The sequence below is a fragment of the Chinchilla lanigera genome, unplaced genomic scaffold (assembly GCF_000276665.1).
Source record: "Chinchilla lanigera isolate Chin_1 unplaced genomic scaffold, ChiLan1.0 scaffold00056, whole genome shotgun sequence".
Taxonomy (NCBI): Eukaryota; Metazoa; Chordata; class Mammalia; order Rodentia; family Chinchillidae; genus Chinchilla; species Chinchilla lanigera.
In genome coordinates, this window is record NW_004955457.1 from 11,947,669 (window position 1) to 11,963,612 (window position 15,944).

At 37.3% G+C, this 15,944-nt stretch overlaps 2 protein-coding genes across 11 annotated transcripts in view; one reads left to right on the forward strand and one right to left on the reverse strand.

Moving 5' to 3' along the window:
- Positions 1-241, reverse strand: part of Carf (calcium responsive transcription factor) — a 94,654-nt gene extending 94,413 nt beyond the window's left edge. For 7 of the 9 annotated variants that reach the window (XM_013520712.1, XM_013520711.1, XM_013520710.1 and 4 more), the window contains exon 1: positions 153-241. The gene's annotated coding sequence lies outside the window, so the exon portion shown is untranslated. The remainder of the gene's footprint in view (positions 1-152) is intronic. The other 2 variants (XM_013520709.1, XM_013520705.1) reach the window with 2 other exon arrangements.
- Wdr12 (WD repeat domain 12) overlaps positions 148-15,944 on the forward strand; it is a 22,251-nt gene continuing 6,454 nt past the window's right edge. The window contains exons 1-9 of one of the 2 annotated variants that reach the window (XM_005397047.2): positions 148-237; positions 686-1,055; positions 3,559-3,653; positions 6,437-6,531; positions 7,991-8,097; positions 9,322-9,437; positions 10,026-10,180; positions 11,572-11,617; positions 13,581-13,666. In XM_005397047.2, the coding sequence (XP_005397104.1) occupies positions 1,015-1,055; positions 3,559-3,653; positions 6,437-6,531; positions 7,991-8,097; positions 9,322-9,437; positions 10,026-10,180; positions 11,572-11,617; positions 13,581-13,666 (741 nt within the window). In that variant the 5' untranslated portion in view covers positions 148-237; positions 686-1,014. The other variant, XM_005397046.2, reaches the window with a different exon arrangement.

Below are 15,944 nucleotides of genomic sequence, written 5' to 3' on the forward strand. Positions count from 1 at the left end.
AGGGGGTGGGGAGCTAGCGTTCGGTAGGTCGGCGCAGACGGCTCTGCCAAACCTCCGGCTCCCCCAGCACTGCCGCCGCGGAGAGCCCCACAAGGCGAAGAGGGAAGTCCGCCGGAGCAGAAGGGAGAAAATTCAAAACGAGTCTACTCAACCTCGTCTTGGCTCCGAGGCCCCGAAATGGAGACCAGCACAATGCGCAGGCGCAGCTCTCTCCGCTGCTCTGTGCAGTCCGCTGAGGTATGACCCCTGCCGGCCACCGTCTCTCGTTTCCCTTTCGTTTCTTCAGCTTTTCGTATTTCCGCCCCTGCTCTTCTGGCATCTAAAACGTAGAGCTAAGAGTGAGAATCTGGGGGTTCGGGGTGGGGGAATCTTGTCTGAGTCAGGTTCTGGTTGGGAATAGATATAAAAAGGAAAGTCTGGCAAGGCTTTAGTCAATCAAAGCTGAGGGCAAATGAGATTTGATAAAGACCTGGCTGGAATTAAGATTTAATGCAAAGAGCACCTGAGTGCGCAGGGAAAAAAAAAAAAAAAAAAAGCTACGATTCCCAGTGATGACAGCGTTTGAGGCGCGCTGCTTTCTGGGTGTTGTAGTACTCAGGAGCTGTCGTTGAAGTCGACCATCCATCGACAGCGTTTGTTAACAATTTTACGCAGATTTGAGTGGGGCCTTTCTTTATCTTCCCAGTCGATCCCCGGACAAACGGATGAAAGGAATCTAAATGAGAATAAGAGGATACGCTGCCTGCAAGACTGTGCTCTACTCATCGATGATTCCTGATCTAGGGATAGGTAGTTGATGTTTGCGGCCTGGGCCGTGTGGCCGGAAACCTCGTGGTACCTCTGCGTGGAGACCCACGCCGGGGGAGCAGCGAAGCCAGGTCCGCCTGCAGCTCTCGCTCAGCTGTGGAGACTGATCTTGAGCCACCTCTTCCTGTAGTCGGAACAGACGAGAACTCCGTTCTCTGAGTGCTGCCCTAGACGTTCGGGGGGCAAGGCTTGAGCGTACTCCCCGCCATGGCTCAACTCCAGACGCGCTTCTTCACAGATAACAAGAAGTAAGTGAGCGTCCCCGCCTTCTCACCTCTGTCCCCTCTCCGCGGTCTTACCCGGGGACCCCTCCGTCGTGACCTTGCGGTTCCCCGGTTGTCTTTGCTCTCAGCTTCATCCCCCTGCTCCACTTAGGGCTGACGCCTCTCCGGAGCCCCTCGTCTGCTGTTTTCAGCGGCCTTGGGAGGGTTTCTCGGGGAGCTTTCGCCCGAACCCCGACATCACCTCTTTTCTGCCCGGTTTCCTGGACGGCGTGTGATTAGCTATGTGTGTGGAGGACGCCGGAGAGCTTCGAGTTTGCTTTCCGCGTGATGCGCGCTGCGCGCGCCCCCTGGACGGTGAGCAGTAGGCCCTGTCATACGGGCAGTCTGCGGCGGGGGGCGGTCGGTTTTTCTGCAAGCGCCCTTCGTTTTCTTAAGTAGGTGATAGAAGATGCTTTTCTAAAGCAGGATAGCAAGTGGATTTCTAAATAAACGTTTGGGGGAACTGGATTTTGATGAAAATGATAAATTAATTCGATTAAAAATTTGTGTAGTGTGTATGTACGCGTTAAAATTTGTGAGAGAATTGATGATTCACCTGAAGTTGTAAAAAATAATATACCACTGTATTTTAATCCCAGACATAAAAGGGTAAATATTGTGTGTGTGTGTGTGTGTGTGTGTGTGTGTGTCTAGGTTCTCTAGAAGTAACAAAACTTAGACATTAAGGTTCTTGCTTCCTCTTTTTAATTGACATGTTTTGATCATTAAAATGGATATAAAAAAGTAAAATGAATATTATACACAAATATGTATATAATTGACATATACGGTGATGGTGTGTGTGGGTGTGTGTGTATGTGAAAGCTGTGCTGTTTCTCACATCTTATTGACCAAAGCATTAAGCTAAAAAAAAAAAAAAAAGAAGAAGTAAACATTTTAATTTCTAGGTTTTATTACCTTTTGGAGAACTAAAATAGCTGCTTACTTTTGGGAAGTGTTGATATATAACCACTATTATTCAAAGTGTAGTTTGAGAACCAGCAGCATTATATTAGCAGTTTGCAACCATCACCATAGTCAATTTTAAAACATTTTTCTTTACCCTTTAGGGTCCCACCCATCCATTTGATAACTTAGTCCTAGTCAGTCACTGGTTATCTGTCTCTGTAGATGTGTCTATTCTGGACATTTTGCATTAATGAAATTATAAATGGTCTTTTGTGACTTGCTTCTTTCATTTACTATGGTGTTTTCATGGTTCTTCCATGTAGTAGTTTGGTTTAGTACTTAATTCCTTTTTATGGCTAAATAATATTCCATTGTGTGGATACGCTGCATTTTCCTGTTGGTGTCCAATTGTTAGGCATTTAGGTTGTTTCTCCCCCTTTTATCCATTATGAATAGAGGTTATATGAATATGAATGTACAAGTTTTTGTGTGAACATATTTTCATTTCTCTTTGGCACATAATTAAAAGGACTTCTTGGGTCAGATGGTATTATCTGTCATTTTTACTATAGCCACCCTAATGGGTGTGAAGTGATGTTTCATTGTAGTTTCATTTGCATGTCTTTGTTGACTTATGATGAGCATCTTATTATGCACCTGTTGGCCATTCACATCCTTTGCCCATTTTAAAAATTTGATTTTTTATTACTGAGCTGTAAGTGTCCTATTGTAGATACAAGTTCCTTATCAGATGTATAATTTGCAAATATTTTCTCCACATTCTGAGTCTCCCAATCTGCCTCCTGTGTTTCTCTAATAGTCTCCATTGCACAGCCAGAAAGAGCTAACTAAACAAACTTTGGATGATATTCCTTAACTTGTACTGGTTGTCTACAGAAAGAAGTAAAAACTGTTTCATACAACAGGGTACATACAATGCTCCCTGCAGATCTCTTTAGCCTCAATCTTTGGTCACTGCCTAAAGCAAAAACTGTACTTTCTGAAATAGCTATTGTTTTGCTGTTCTCCTTGCTTTTTCACACCCCTTTTTCTGTCTAACTCTGCCTTACCTGGCAAAACTCACTTTTCTAGGTGTGGTTTAAGATTGATCTTTTTGCCAGGTGTGATGTTGAGGCAGGAGGATCACTGAGTGTTTGAGGCCAGCCTGGGCTATGAAGTGAGTTAAAGACCAGCCTGAGCTACATAATGAGACCCTGTCTCAAAAGAAAAAGGACTTATCACTTCCTCTTCTCTCACTGTATATACATACCATTTATAACATTATATAGCTTTATTACAACATTATGTAACTTTATTAATAAAGCTATATTAGCTTCTTAGCATGCTAATATATTAATAATATACATTAGCTTATTAATAAAGCTATTAGCTTTATTTTGACATAATATATAGCTTTATTGTATTTGAGATGGAATACTTCTTAATTCATTTTGTTTACTCCATGTAGGAAAACATCTGACATATGATTGGTACCCAGTAAATGTATGTTGAATGAGTAAATGCACATTTGTTAAAATATCTTTAGATTTGATCTTGACATACCATTTCTTTTTCATAGATATGCAGTAGATGATGTTCCCTTCTCAATCCCTGCCAGCTCTGAAATTGCTGACCTTAGTAACATCATCAATAAATTGCTGGAGGCCAAAAATGGTGGGTATATATGCTTTGAGAAGTTACCAGAAGGCACAGAGCCACTAACCACAATAAAATACATTTTTTGCACTCAATATATGAATTTTGTATCAGTGAAATTTATACATTATAATATAGATACTCTGAAAGAAAAGTATTCAAAAAATATTACAGTATTCCTATTTCATTTGCTTTTTAAGTCAGTATGCAGCTAAAGAGGTTGTAAATTGATAATAAAAATTTTAGTATACTAACTGTGATATTAGTGGTAATATAGACACTGTGATTCTACCATGAAAGGCTGGGTTTTATAGGCATGAAGCAAGCATCTTGCTGATTAGTCATTACTTGTTAGGGAATGAGATATCAGTATCTGAATTTAACTGTTACTGTATGTAATAACAAAATGCTAGTGTTAATTCTGGTATTTCATTTCTTTTGTTCAGAATTCATAAAGTAATGGATATGTGAAAAATATGTGAAATTAGACTACTATATTATAAACATGAGAATATCAAGTAAGAAAGAAAAATTATTAAGCGCATATGTGCTATTATATGTGCTAAAATAGGCTCTTTGCCTATAAATAATGAACAATGTACATAAAAATACAGGTGAAGAATACTCATAAGTTAATAATAGTGGAAGCTGGATAAGTATATGAAAGTATTATTTTTCATGTTTGTATGTCTGGAATTTTCTATAATAAATTTTTTAAAATTTTAAACATGAAAAATTGAAATTAACATAAAATTTGACTTCTGCAAATAAAGTTTGGTGGTTTTGTTTTGTTTTTTGAAGCTAGGATCTTGCTGTGTAGTACAGGCTGGCCTTAAACTCATTGTGCAGAGCAAGCTGGCCTCAAACTTGTAGCAATCTTCCTGCCTCGGCCTCCCAAGTGCTAGGATTATAGGTGTGTCCCACCATGCCTGGTGATCACTTTTTTCTTAATTTGGGGGATGAGGCGTTGGCAGGGCCTATAATCTGTTTCTAGCTAGCAAGTTGTAGTTCTTGATTCAAAGATAATCGCTGAGGGCTGGGGATGTAGCTCAGTGGCACAGGTGCCTGCCTGGCAAGTGCAAGGTCCTGAGTTCAGTTCCCAGTACCAAAAATAAATAAATAAATAAAAATTAAAAAACAAAGATAATTGCTGAACATTTGCAGTTGGTCTTTGTCTTTAGGTTCATTGTGGATGTATCGAGATAACTGATGAAAAGTTGTCTTTATCAGTTTTTCTGAATTTATAGACTGAGTATGCTTGAATTAAAGATGGCAATTGATTCAGATTTCAGATTTTTAAAAAATAACAAACCAAATAATTGTTGAGGGAATTCTTTTAGGAGTATAGCTAATAAATGTATAGTAATAGAATTAGACTACTATATTACCATTGGCCAACTCCACATCAGACAATGAGTATAAATAGTGATTATATCAATAGCTGCTACAATAATTAAACAGGTTAATGGCTGACAGGGAACATGGCAGATGGGATCAGTCTGACATCAATTGACCACATAGATCAATCTTAACAATTTATTTATTTATTTATTTTGAGACAGGGTCTTACTATATTGCAAGTTGTACATGCTGGACAAGAACTTGTAATCTTCCTGCCTCGGCCTCCCAGAATGCTGGGATTTCAGGCGAGTGCCAACAAACATGGATTTTAATGTTTTAAAAAAGAGACACAATTAGATATATGCATCCTGAAATAAAGGAAATTCCAAGAAGCCTGTATTTTCTGTGTTCGCCTGTGAAGTTTCTTGCCAAAAAAAATGAAATCTGAAATCTGAAATCTTACAGAGCATTAATCTGACTAGTTTATAGGGTATATGAGTAATAAGGAATATGTTAAAAGACACTGTGGGGCCGGGGATATAGTTTAGCCGCACTGGGCCTGCCTGGCAAGCTTGAGGTCATGAATGATTCCTGTTACCAAAAAAAAAGACACTGTGGAAGCTGAATGTGATGTGTGATGGCACATGCCTTTAATTCCAGCACCATAGAAGGCTGAGGCAGGAAGATTGCAGGCCCAGCTTAGACAATTTAGTGATTTAATGGGACCTTGTCCCCCCTCCCCCCAAAAAAGCTAGTGATGTAGCTCAGTGCAAAGGCCTTACATTCAATTCCTGGTACCCCTCCTGCCAGAAAGCAATAGCTTGGGTGTGTGACTGTCAAAGCCCAGTATATAGAAACAGTAAGAAGAAACATGACCCACTTTCTTCAAGAATACATGGCAGGGCCAGGGACATAGCTCATAAGTGCCTGCCTGGCAAGTACAAGGTCCTGAGTTTGATTCCTGGTACCCCATCGAAAGAATACATGGCAAGGACAAAAAGGAGAGGGACTGTTAATGATTAAAAGAAACATTTACCAAATATAATGTATGAACTTTGAATGGTGGTTTTTAAAAAGCCTACTCTAAAACAAATGAAATGGAACTTGGTATATGATATTAGATGGAATAATTTTTTAGGCTGGGCTTGGTGGCATACACCTGTAATCCCAGTACTCAGGAGGCTGAGGCAGGAGGATCATTGTGAGTTTGAGACCAGCCTGGGCTACAAAGTGAGCTCAAGGCCAGCCTGAAATACATAGGCTCAAAAAGACAAAAAAAGAAAAAAAAATCACATAGTAAACTACAATACATTTGTCTGATATACCAAGAGAAATTTGGGAGAAATTCAGGGGCTACAGTGGGATAAAAGGTACCTGTTAATTTCTAGGGTCTTTCTATGTCTGTGCCAATAACATTTCACAGCCTTTAAGAGTGGTGATAATTTTACTGTTTTCTTTAGAGTTTCACAAATATGTGGAGTTTGATTTCCTTATCAAAGGCCAGTTTCTACGAATGCCTTTGGCCAAGCACATGGAAGTGGAAAACATCTCATCAGTAAGTTCATGACTGTCTTCTGTATTTTCAATTATCAATTATGATTATCAATTACTGGACATTATATAATGAACCTGAATCTATCTTTAGCAACCAACATTCTTTGATTATAGTTTTTTTCCTAGAAATTTGAACTTCAGTTTATATATTAAATTTTAAAATCTCTCTTCTTTGAGTATTCAATAGAATACAGGTGAACAAACACATTCTTCGTATTTTTGCAAGAATGTGCAAGAAAGGAAATAGCAAGTATATATATACTACTTGACAGGAGTAAAAAGTAATTGTGCACATATAAAACCTACGGGCTAGTTTATTGTGATTTATTATGATTCTTCCTCTAATTTTCAAACTTTCCTTAATACTGCTTTTATAATTAAAAATATAATTTACAAGCTGGGCATGGTGACACACATCTTTATTCCCAGTAGTTAGGAGGCTGAGGCAGGAGGATCACTGTGAGTTCAAGGCAAGCCTGAACTATATGTCTCAAAAAACAAATATATATATAATTTACATGCAAAGTATGGCACATGTCTGTAATCCCAGTACTCTGGCTAGCTGAGACAGGAGGATCGATCTCAATTTTGACGCCAGCCTGGGCAATGTTTTTGAGGTTTGCTTTAAAATGAGCTAGCATTAGTTTAAGTTTAAAATCAAGCCAGGTATGGTGGTGCACACCTGTAATCCCAGCACTTGGAAGGCTGAGGCAGGAGGATCCTTGCGAGTTCAAGGCCAACCTGAACTGCATAGCAAGACCCTGTCTCAAAAAGACAAAAATAAATAAATAAATGTAATAAGGTAAAATAAACTTGAGACCCTCTCAAAATCTAAATAAAAAAAAAAAACAGCTGGAGAATGTAGCTCAATGCAAAGACATTAGGTTTAGTCCTCAGTAAGGGAGGGTATGGAGAAAGAGCAAGTTACAATAAAATATACACAACATAAAATTTAGCGTTTTTAGGGCTGGGAATTTAGCTCAGTGGCACAGCGCTTGCCAGGCAAGCATGAGGTCATGAGTTCAATTCCTGGTTCCAGAAAAAAAAAAAATTTACCATTTTTAAGTAAATAATTCAGTGCCATAAAATACCTCTCAGTATTGTATAACCATCACTACTACCCATTTCCAGAACTGCTGCATCCTAAACAACTCTGTGCCCACTGAACAATATGCTTTTATGATTTTTTAAAAAATCTTATTATTTCCTTATATTCTCTCACACACTCTTTTAGCATTAGTTTTCCAAAGCTATTACTATTTCTTCATATTACTGTTAGCATACTGTTAGATCAAATAAAGTTTTTGACTTTTTGAATGGTTCCAAATTTTCTGGATTATGAAGGGGACTTATGAAGGAGATCCATTAAATTGGAATACTGTTGTAGATATGTTTTATCTGCACAGTAATATTTTGAAACTGTACCACCTGATTGACTTCTGGTTTCTTTCTCTAACTAGGAAGAAGTTGTGGAATTAGAGTATGTGGAAAAGTATACTGCCCCCCAACCAGAGCAGTGCATGTTCCATGATGACTGGATCAGCTCGGTTAAAGGGGCAGAGGAATGGTACTGCCAGATGAATATTCTTTTGTTTTCTTCTGCACTTCTTCAGTCTTTTTAATCCACTATGTGAATATTTTCTCTGAATCCTTGTACTTTATAAAAGTAATTTTGTGATACATGAATCAGTGATTGGGCCAAACAGAATGATCTTGCATTCATTGTATTCAAAAAGAAAGCAAGTATTGGGCATAGTGGTGTATGTCTATAATCGTAGCTGCTCTAGAGGCTAAGGCAAGAGGATCACAAGTTCAAGGCCACCCTGGGAACAGCAAGACCCTATCTCATAATAAATAGATAAAAAGGGCCAGGGTGTAGGTCAGTGCAAAGGTCCAGGGTTCAACATAGGTTTTCTTTCCTGTTTCAAGATACTGTAGTGACATTTGCATTCTGTGTAAGTCAGGTGTCATAAAGCATTTAATTTATTTGGTTTGTGTAGTTGGTTGAATGTATATTTTAGTTCATAAAAGAAAAAGTGACTTTTATAGCCAAAGATCTCCTGGGCTTCTACCCTGAAAATGTAGATCATACTATAAAAAGAGCTAAAATGATCATACTAGAAATTAAGTAAGGTATGAATGTCTCAGAGCAAAGCCCTACTGACTTTACTTGTGCAAAAACACCTCAAGAGTGGACCAGAAGAGGATCTTTCAAAGATTGAGTCTCTTAATTTTTACACAGTTATGTTTTTACTGTTTTCTTTTTTGGTCTTTTTGAGGCAGGGTCTCGCTATGCAGTTCAGGCTGGCCTTGAGCTCACTTTGTAGCCCAGGCTGGTCTCAAACTTGCAACAGTCCTCCTGCCTCAGCCTCCCAAGAGCTGGGATTACAGGTGTGTGCCACCATGCCCAGCTTATTTTTACTTTTATACTTTTAACTTTAAATGGTTTGACTGTTTTTTGAAATTTTGTTTTGTTGTTTTCTGGTGTTGAGGATCAAATTTAGGGGCTTGTGCATGCTGCACAACCACTCTAGCAATGTGCCGCACCCCCATCCCTGTTTTTCTCTCTGATTGTTTTCATTGTTAATTATGAAGGACTGTTAGGCTGTATAAGCAATTTTCATACCTTCTCCGAGATTTGTAGTCAAGGCAAAATGTAAAAGTTAAATCTAGGGATTGTCATTTATTATTTTTAGAAGGTTTTCATTGTCATTGCCATAGAAACACAATTGATTTTTAGCCCTTTTTGTATTTCATAGTTTCTCTTTTTGTTTTTTTCTTCTCATTCTAGGATTTTGACTGGTTCTTATGATAAGACTTCTCGGATCTGGTCCTTAGAAGGAACATCAATAATGACAATTGTGGGACATACAGACGTTGTAAAAGATGTGGCCTGGGTGAAAAAAGGTAGATGTCTTTGCTTAAGCCAAGAGGAGTCCTAGGTAGGGATTTGGAAATATGTAAGCCATTTCCAAATGCAGGAGGAGAATGGGAAGCGGGTAAAAAGTGTCTTACACCTCGAGTATTGTGAGGCCTTTCAAAAATAGTGTTCAAAAAGAAAAGGATCATGTTTTAAAAATCCATAGGTTAATAGAAATTAACCTCTACTAAAATTATATAATACGGTGTACATTTTCAAATTTATTTTGTTGCATACATGTCTTCTTTTTTTGTTAGTTTTTGGATTTGTTTTTGTTTCTTTGAGACAGGGTCTCACTATGTAATTCAGGCGAGCCTTGAATTCACTGTGTAGCCCAGGCTGGCCTGGAACTCTAGTGATCCTTCTGCCTCAGCTGGTAGTCCTGCAATTACAAGTGTGCGCCACAATGTATCTTGTGTGTTTGAAGAAACTTCCCTTTATACCGTTAGCTTTTTTTACAAAAGCTGGCCATATGAACACTTTTACTTTTTTAGTACCTGTAAAATGTTTGAATTCTTTAGTGTAAATTTATACTTTTGAACTAATACGGATTTTGTTTTTGTGTTCTTTCCCAGATAGTTTGTCTTGCTTACTATTGAGTGCCTCTATGGATCAGACTATTCTCCTATGGGAATGGAGCATAGAAAGAAATAAAGTAAAAGCTCTACATTGCTGTAGAGGCCATGCTGGAAGTGTGGATTCTATAGCAGTTGATAGCTCTGGAACTAAAGTAAGTGTGTTAATTTAGAATTTAAGCATCTTACTAAAACATTTTCTATGTATAGTCCAATGGCTGTCCTACTTTTTTTTTTTTTTTTTTTTTGAGACCAGGTCTTGCTATGTAGTTCAGGCTGGCCTTGAACTCACCATGTAGCCCAAGCTGCCTCAGCCTCCCAAGTGCTGGGATTATAGGCATACAACACTATGCCCAGCTTCTGTCCTAGTTTAAAAACAGTCAGTACCTAAAGAATATGATTTCAAACCCAATGTAAATACTTTACTCATACAATAAAAAATATAAAGATTAACTTCCAGAGTCTGGGGATTTCTGACTCAGAACCTTATATAAATTGCAAAATTTTAAAGAATTCAAGTAAACAAGAAATTTCTTTTGTAACCTTCTTAAATCATAGTAATTGACATAGTTTTAATCCATCGGCTACTGTTGTCATCAGTTTAAAATGGTTAAGCAGTCATCTGGATTTTAGCATACGTTAAGGATAATGTTAGTAGTTTATTTTACTATCAGTGCTGATCTATTCTTTATCAGGACAAAATGGTAAAAGTTAAAAGGACACAGACCTGAGAGAATTACTGTATTGACTTGTGAGGGGTTTCAAAGTTCCTCTTACAGTTTCAAAGTTCCCTAAGCCATACTGCAGTATTTTGGATGTAATAGTGTTTCCTTAGTAGGTCTTTGGCACTGGGGATAGCAGGATATTTGATACATTCAGTGGTTCATATTTAGCCAAAAAGGGTTTATTTAAATGAATTAATTATATCTTGTCTTTAGTTATAAGAGGCAGAAACTCATCTTGAACTTGCTTAAGATGAGAAAATTTAATTGGGGTGTGGTAGCCAAAAAAAAAGTGAACAACCAAGCACATCATGCAAAGAATGGTGGTACATTTAGTGATGACCAGTGGAACGTGGCCCTCATTGTCTCTCATGTCCCCAGATCAGCTTTATTCTCTAACCTCAGAATGGCCTTCTCCACATGACAAGGGACCTGAACTTCAGTATTTCCCAGGTTTTATGTCTTACACTACCTGCCCCTGGAAAAAAAAAAACTAACTTCAGTTCTCAAGAACACATTTTTTTAAAAGGTACTGAGTGAGGGAGAGGCCTACTGGTACAGTATAGGTCAGTTGTCCGCCCTGGTCTAACCAATCATAGCCAGGGCACAGGGCAACACAAGCATAGCAGTTTCCTCAGCTGCCATGCAGATTAAGGGAAGTAGGAAGCTGGGCAGACAATACCATGGGAGTAAATGATTTCAGGGCCAGTTCACAGAGACTAAGCAAGCAAAGTAAAGGTTTTAAAATCAATTAGCAGGAAAAAAGGGGCAAATAATATGAATTATATTACATACGCTTTTTCTTTTCATACATATCTATTTAGTTTTGCAGTGGCTCCTGGGATAAGATGCTAAAAATCTGGTCTGCAGGTAAGTTAAATATTTATTTTATTTATTAATAATGTTTCAAGAATTTCAGTGAGAAATTTTTTTGGTTCTTTTTTTTTTTTTTTTTTTTTTGTTTTTCGCTCTCACCGGGAACCAAACTCACGTTTTTTTTTTTTCCAGACAGGGCCTTGCTATGTGGTTTAGGCTGGCCTTGAACTATGTAGCCCAGGCTGGCCTCAAACTTGCAGCGATCCTCCTGCCAGTTTTTCTGTGTAGTTAACAGAAAGTTATATATAAAAACAATACCTGGATTACCATTCTTCAAAAACAAAAAAGTAAAAAAACTAAAACCTAACCAGTTTGAAATCTTGCTGTGTCTTCAAGATGACCATTACGAATATGGATCACTTTACCACAAGCATGAAAAAACTGCTTATTGGGGCTGGGGATTTAGCTCAGTGGCACAGCGCCTGCCTGGCAAGTGCGAGGTTGTGAGTTCAATTGCCAGTATCGGGAAAAAAACCAAAAATAAATAAATAAATAAATAAATAAATAACTGCTTACTGTTAGCTCTGGGAGTTATGACTAGGTTGCATTTATGTTAATGTAGGAGATAATAAAGTAAACACATGTTAAAATGAGACACTCCAGCATATTTATTTCCCTTGGCTATTTCATTTTCTACCAAAGCAAAGTCTTCCTAAGTTATTTTGTTTTGTTTCTGTGGTACTGGGGATCAAATACAGGGCCTTCTGCTTGAACATTGAGCTACACTCCAAGCCCCACAGTTAGTTTTTTGTTTTTAAAAATCTTTGTCACATAGCATTTGATTAGGTAGGTAGCACATCCCAACTGAAAACTACAGATTTTAATGTTTTGTAACTTTTATCAACATTAATCTGATTTCCTAACTAGACTATAAACCTCTTCAAGGTAACAGGTAATCACATATGATGTGGCATATATCCAGCACTGTCAAAAACTAAAATACTCTACAAAAGGAGGAAAATATTCTAAACTGCTTTCTTCTGCAAAAGTATTTGCTATAATGATTTTTGTAAAATCTGAAATGGATATATTTTCTGTCATTTGATACATAAACATTTCTTGATCCTTCTGAATTCATTTGTAAACTGCTTGTAGGGTATTGTACCATAATACAGCAAATCCCTCAGAAATAATGGAGATAGGGGCTGGGGATTTAGCTCGGCGGCAAAAGCGCCTGCCTGGCAAGCGCAAAGTCGTGAGTTCGGTTCCCGGTACCGGAGAAAAACCAAAAAAAAAAAAAAAAAGAGAAATAATGGAGATATTATAGTCTGTTTACCTGTACAATAAATAGCTCTAACAACTGTATTTTAAGGTTTAAATATTTCTGATTTTTTCCCCCTTTTCTTCCTATCACTGTCTCTTACTAATATCGAGGTATTTTCCTGTAAGAGTCTTCTTCGTCTTTCCTCTCTCCATTTTTCCCTTCAATCCATATTTTCAAAGTAAGATTATTATCCTTGGTAAAATTGCATTGAGAAACAAGTTTTTAAAAAGTAAACCAGATTGAAAAATCCACCTAGTGGTAAATGACTCAAAATTTTTTTAAATTACTTAAAGCAAGTCAAAATTGTTCAAAAGATATTTTTATTTCTAGGTTCATAAATAAGGGAGCTCTGAGAAGTAAGGTAGTTATAGTCCAGCATACCAAACATTTTGTTGATACTTGGAGCAATTCAGTGACCTTGTCCAGTAAATAAGAGGTTTTAAAAAAAAACAAACCTCTTAAAGTGCACAAAAACTACTAACTTCTCACCACACTCTGTACTTTTATGTATATCCTACAGAAGCTGGTGTATTTATATGGCAAAATGTGGGTTTAAAAAAAAAATCTTATCACTGGGCATGGTGGTGCACACCTGTAATCCCCTACTAAAAATGCAGAAAATTCTTACAGATAGTTTGCAGTTAATATTCACTATGTTGTTAAAAGTATCAAATCTAATTCTTTTTGATGCAGTCCCAACAGATGAAGAAGACGAAATGGAGGAATCCACAAATCGACCAAGAAAGAAACAGAAGACAGAGCAGTTAGGACTAACAAGGGTAAGTATTAATGAGAATTGATTGTACTTAACTTAGGGTCTGCATTGATGAATATATGGAAATTTAATAGTCCATTTATGTATGTTTCCTTTTGTCTTATTTCTTCAACCATGATGAACTTTTTCTCAGTAGGTTTCTAAGTTGCTTTAAGCACTATACTCGCTACATTTCTCTGAATCTTCGATGTGGTGGCATTAGGCCAGGCTTACAGACTGGTAGCCTCACAATAGCCATTATATTTGATCTCACTGTACATTCTGAAATATGATCTTTTAATTATTAGAGCTTGCAGTTGGGTGTGGTGGCACATGCATGTAATCCCAGCACTCAGGAGGCTGAGGCAGGAGAATCGTTGCAAATTTGAGACCAGCTTGGGCTACAAAGTGAGCTCAAGGTCAGCCTGAACTGTATAGTGAGACCCTGTCTCAAAAAAAGAAAAAACAACAAAGCTTGCACTACAAGTCAGTAAAACATTGAATTACATGCTTAGTATTATTTGTTTCATATACTGAGGATATAATTCTTACTAGAGATGCTAGTTATAACTCTCAAATCAAAAGTTCGTTTTGTTTTTGACTTTTTGAGACAGAATTTCCCTATGTAGTTCAGGCCAGCCTTGAACTCACTTCGTAGTTCAGGCTGGCCTCATACATGCAGCAATCCTCCTGCCACAGCCTCCAGAGTGCTGGGATTACAGGCACATGCCCCCACACCTGGTTTAAGTTTTAATTTGGGATTCAGTTCTATCATTCAACTATTATTTCTGTAATATTATTACTATTATCTATCATTCAACTATTATTACTATTGTATTATTACTACTATTATTATTGTTGTTGTCAGGGTGTTGGTGTTTTTGAGACAGGATCTTACTATGTGGTTCAGGCTCTCCTTGAACTCACTATATAGTCCAGGCTGGCCTTGAACTCATGGCGATCCTCCTGCCTCAGCCTCCTAAGTGCATAGATTATAGGTATGCATCACCATGCCCAGCTTATTCAGCTACTATATCCCATTAAATCAAATTCAAAATGCTCATCCTCTTAAAAAATATTTAATTGACAAAGATTGAATATATTTAAAGAGTACACCCTGATGATCATGCATATGTGTGTATGTGTGTGTGTGTGTGTGTGTGTGTGTGTACACACACACACACACATTGGGTAATGATTATTATGATCAAATTAATTAATCCATCCATCACCATCCATGCTGTACATTAGGTACCCAGAACTTGTTCATCTTAGACCCTTTTATCAACATTTCTACATAGCTCCTCTCACTGTCCTTCAGCCCCTGGCAACCACTGGTCAACTTGTCTATTTTCATGAGTTTGACTTTGTTCAATATTCTGATTTATCCTGTTTTGTTAGGCAGATACTTGTCATAAAAGTGATATAACATGTTTTTATATGCTTAATGAGGGCAATACTGAGTCACACTTAGTCAAACATATTTTACTGAGTCAAATTTTTTCATTTGTTTTTTAATGTTTGTAATAAATGTATAGTAATCAAATGATGTTTGTGTATTAGTTCTTATAGTTACCAGTGAGATAAAAATTGTTGAAATAGGGGCTGGGGATTTAGCTCAGCAGCAAAGTGCCTGCCTGGCAAGCACAAGGTCGTGAGTTTGGTTCCTGGTACCGGAGAAAAACCAAAAAAAAAAAAAAATTGTTGAAATGAGGGTTAAAGTGTAATAAATGATTCATCAAACTCATGAAGGATGCTTGCTGGTTCCAACTTAAAATAGTGATTTATACCACTTAATACATTTAAACATAGACTGCTGATCAGCAAGAGAAAAATCTGACAGGTACTAGGTTTTCTTACTTTGATAGGACCGTTAAAGCTGGCAGTACCTTACAGTTGAATGTTACGTACACCAGTGGTCATTTATATCCATGCATATCTCTGATTAGACCTCCAAAGAATATATTTGAGTAGAAAAAGATTTCTTGAGTTATAGTAAGAGACAATTTCTTGAGTAATATTGGAAAGGTAAGTTTCTTTTTAATTAAGTCCTCTGATTTATACCACCTTGGATTAATTTCCCTATTTCTAAATTACATGTATCTATGAGATTCACTGCTACATGTAATAAAGCAGGTTTTTTTATTGATATATAGTATTTCATTGCATGAATACACTAACAATTTTCCATTTTCTGATGGATATTTAGGTTGTTTCTGGTTCTTTGGCTACTGTGAATAAATCTACTAAGAGAGTTCTTTCTTTTTTTTTTTTTTTTTTTGGTTTTTCTCCGGTACCGGGAA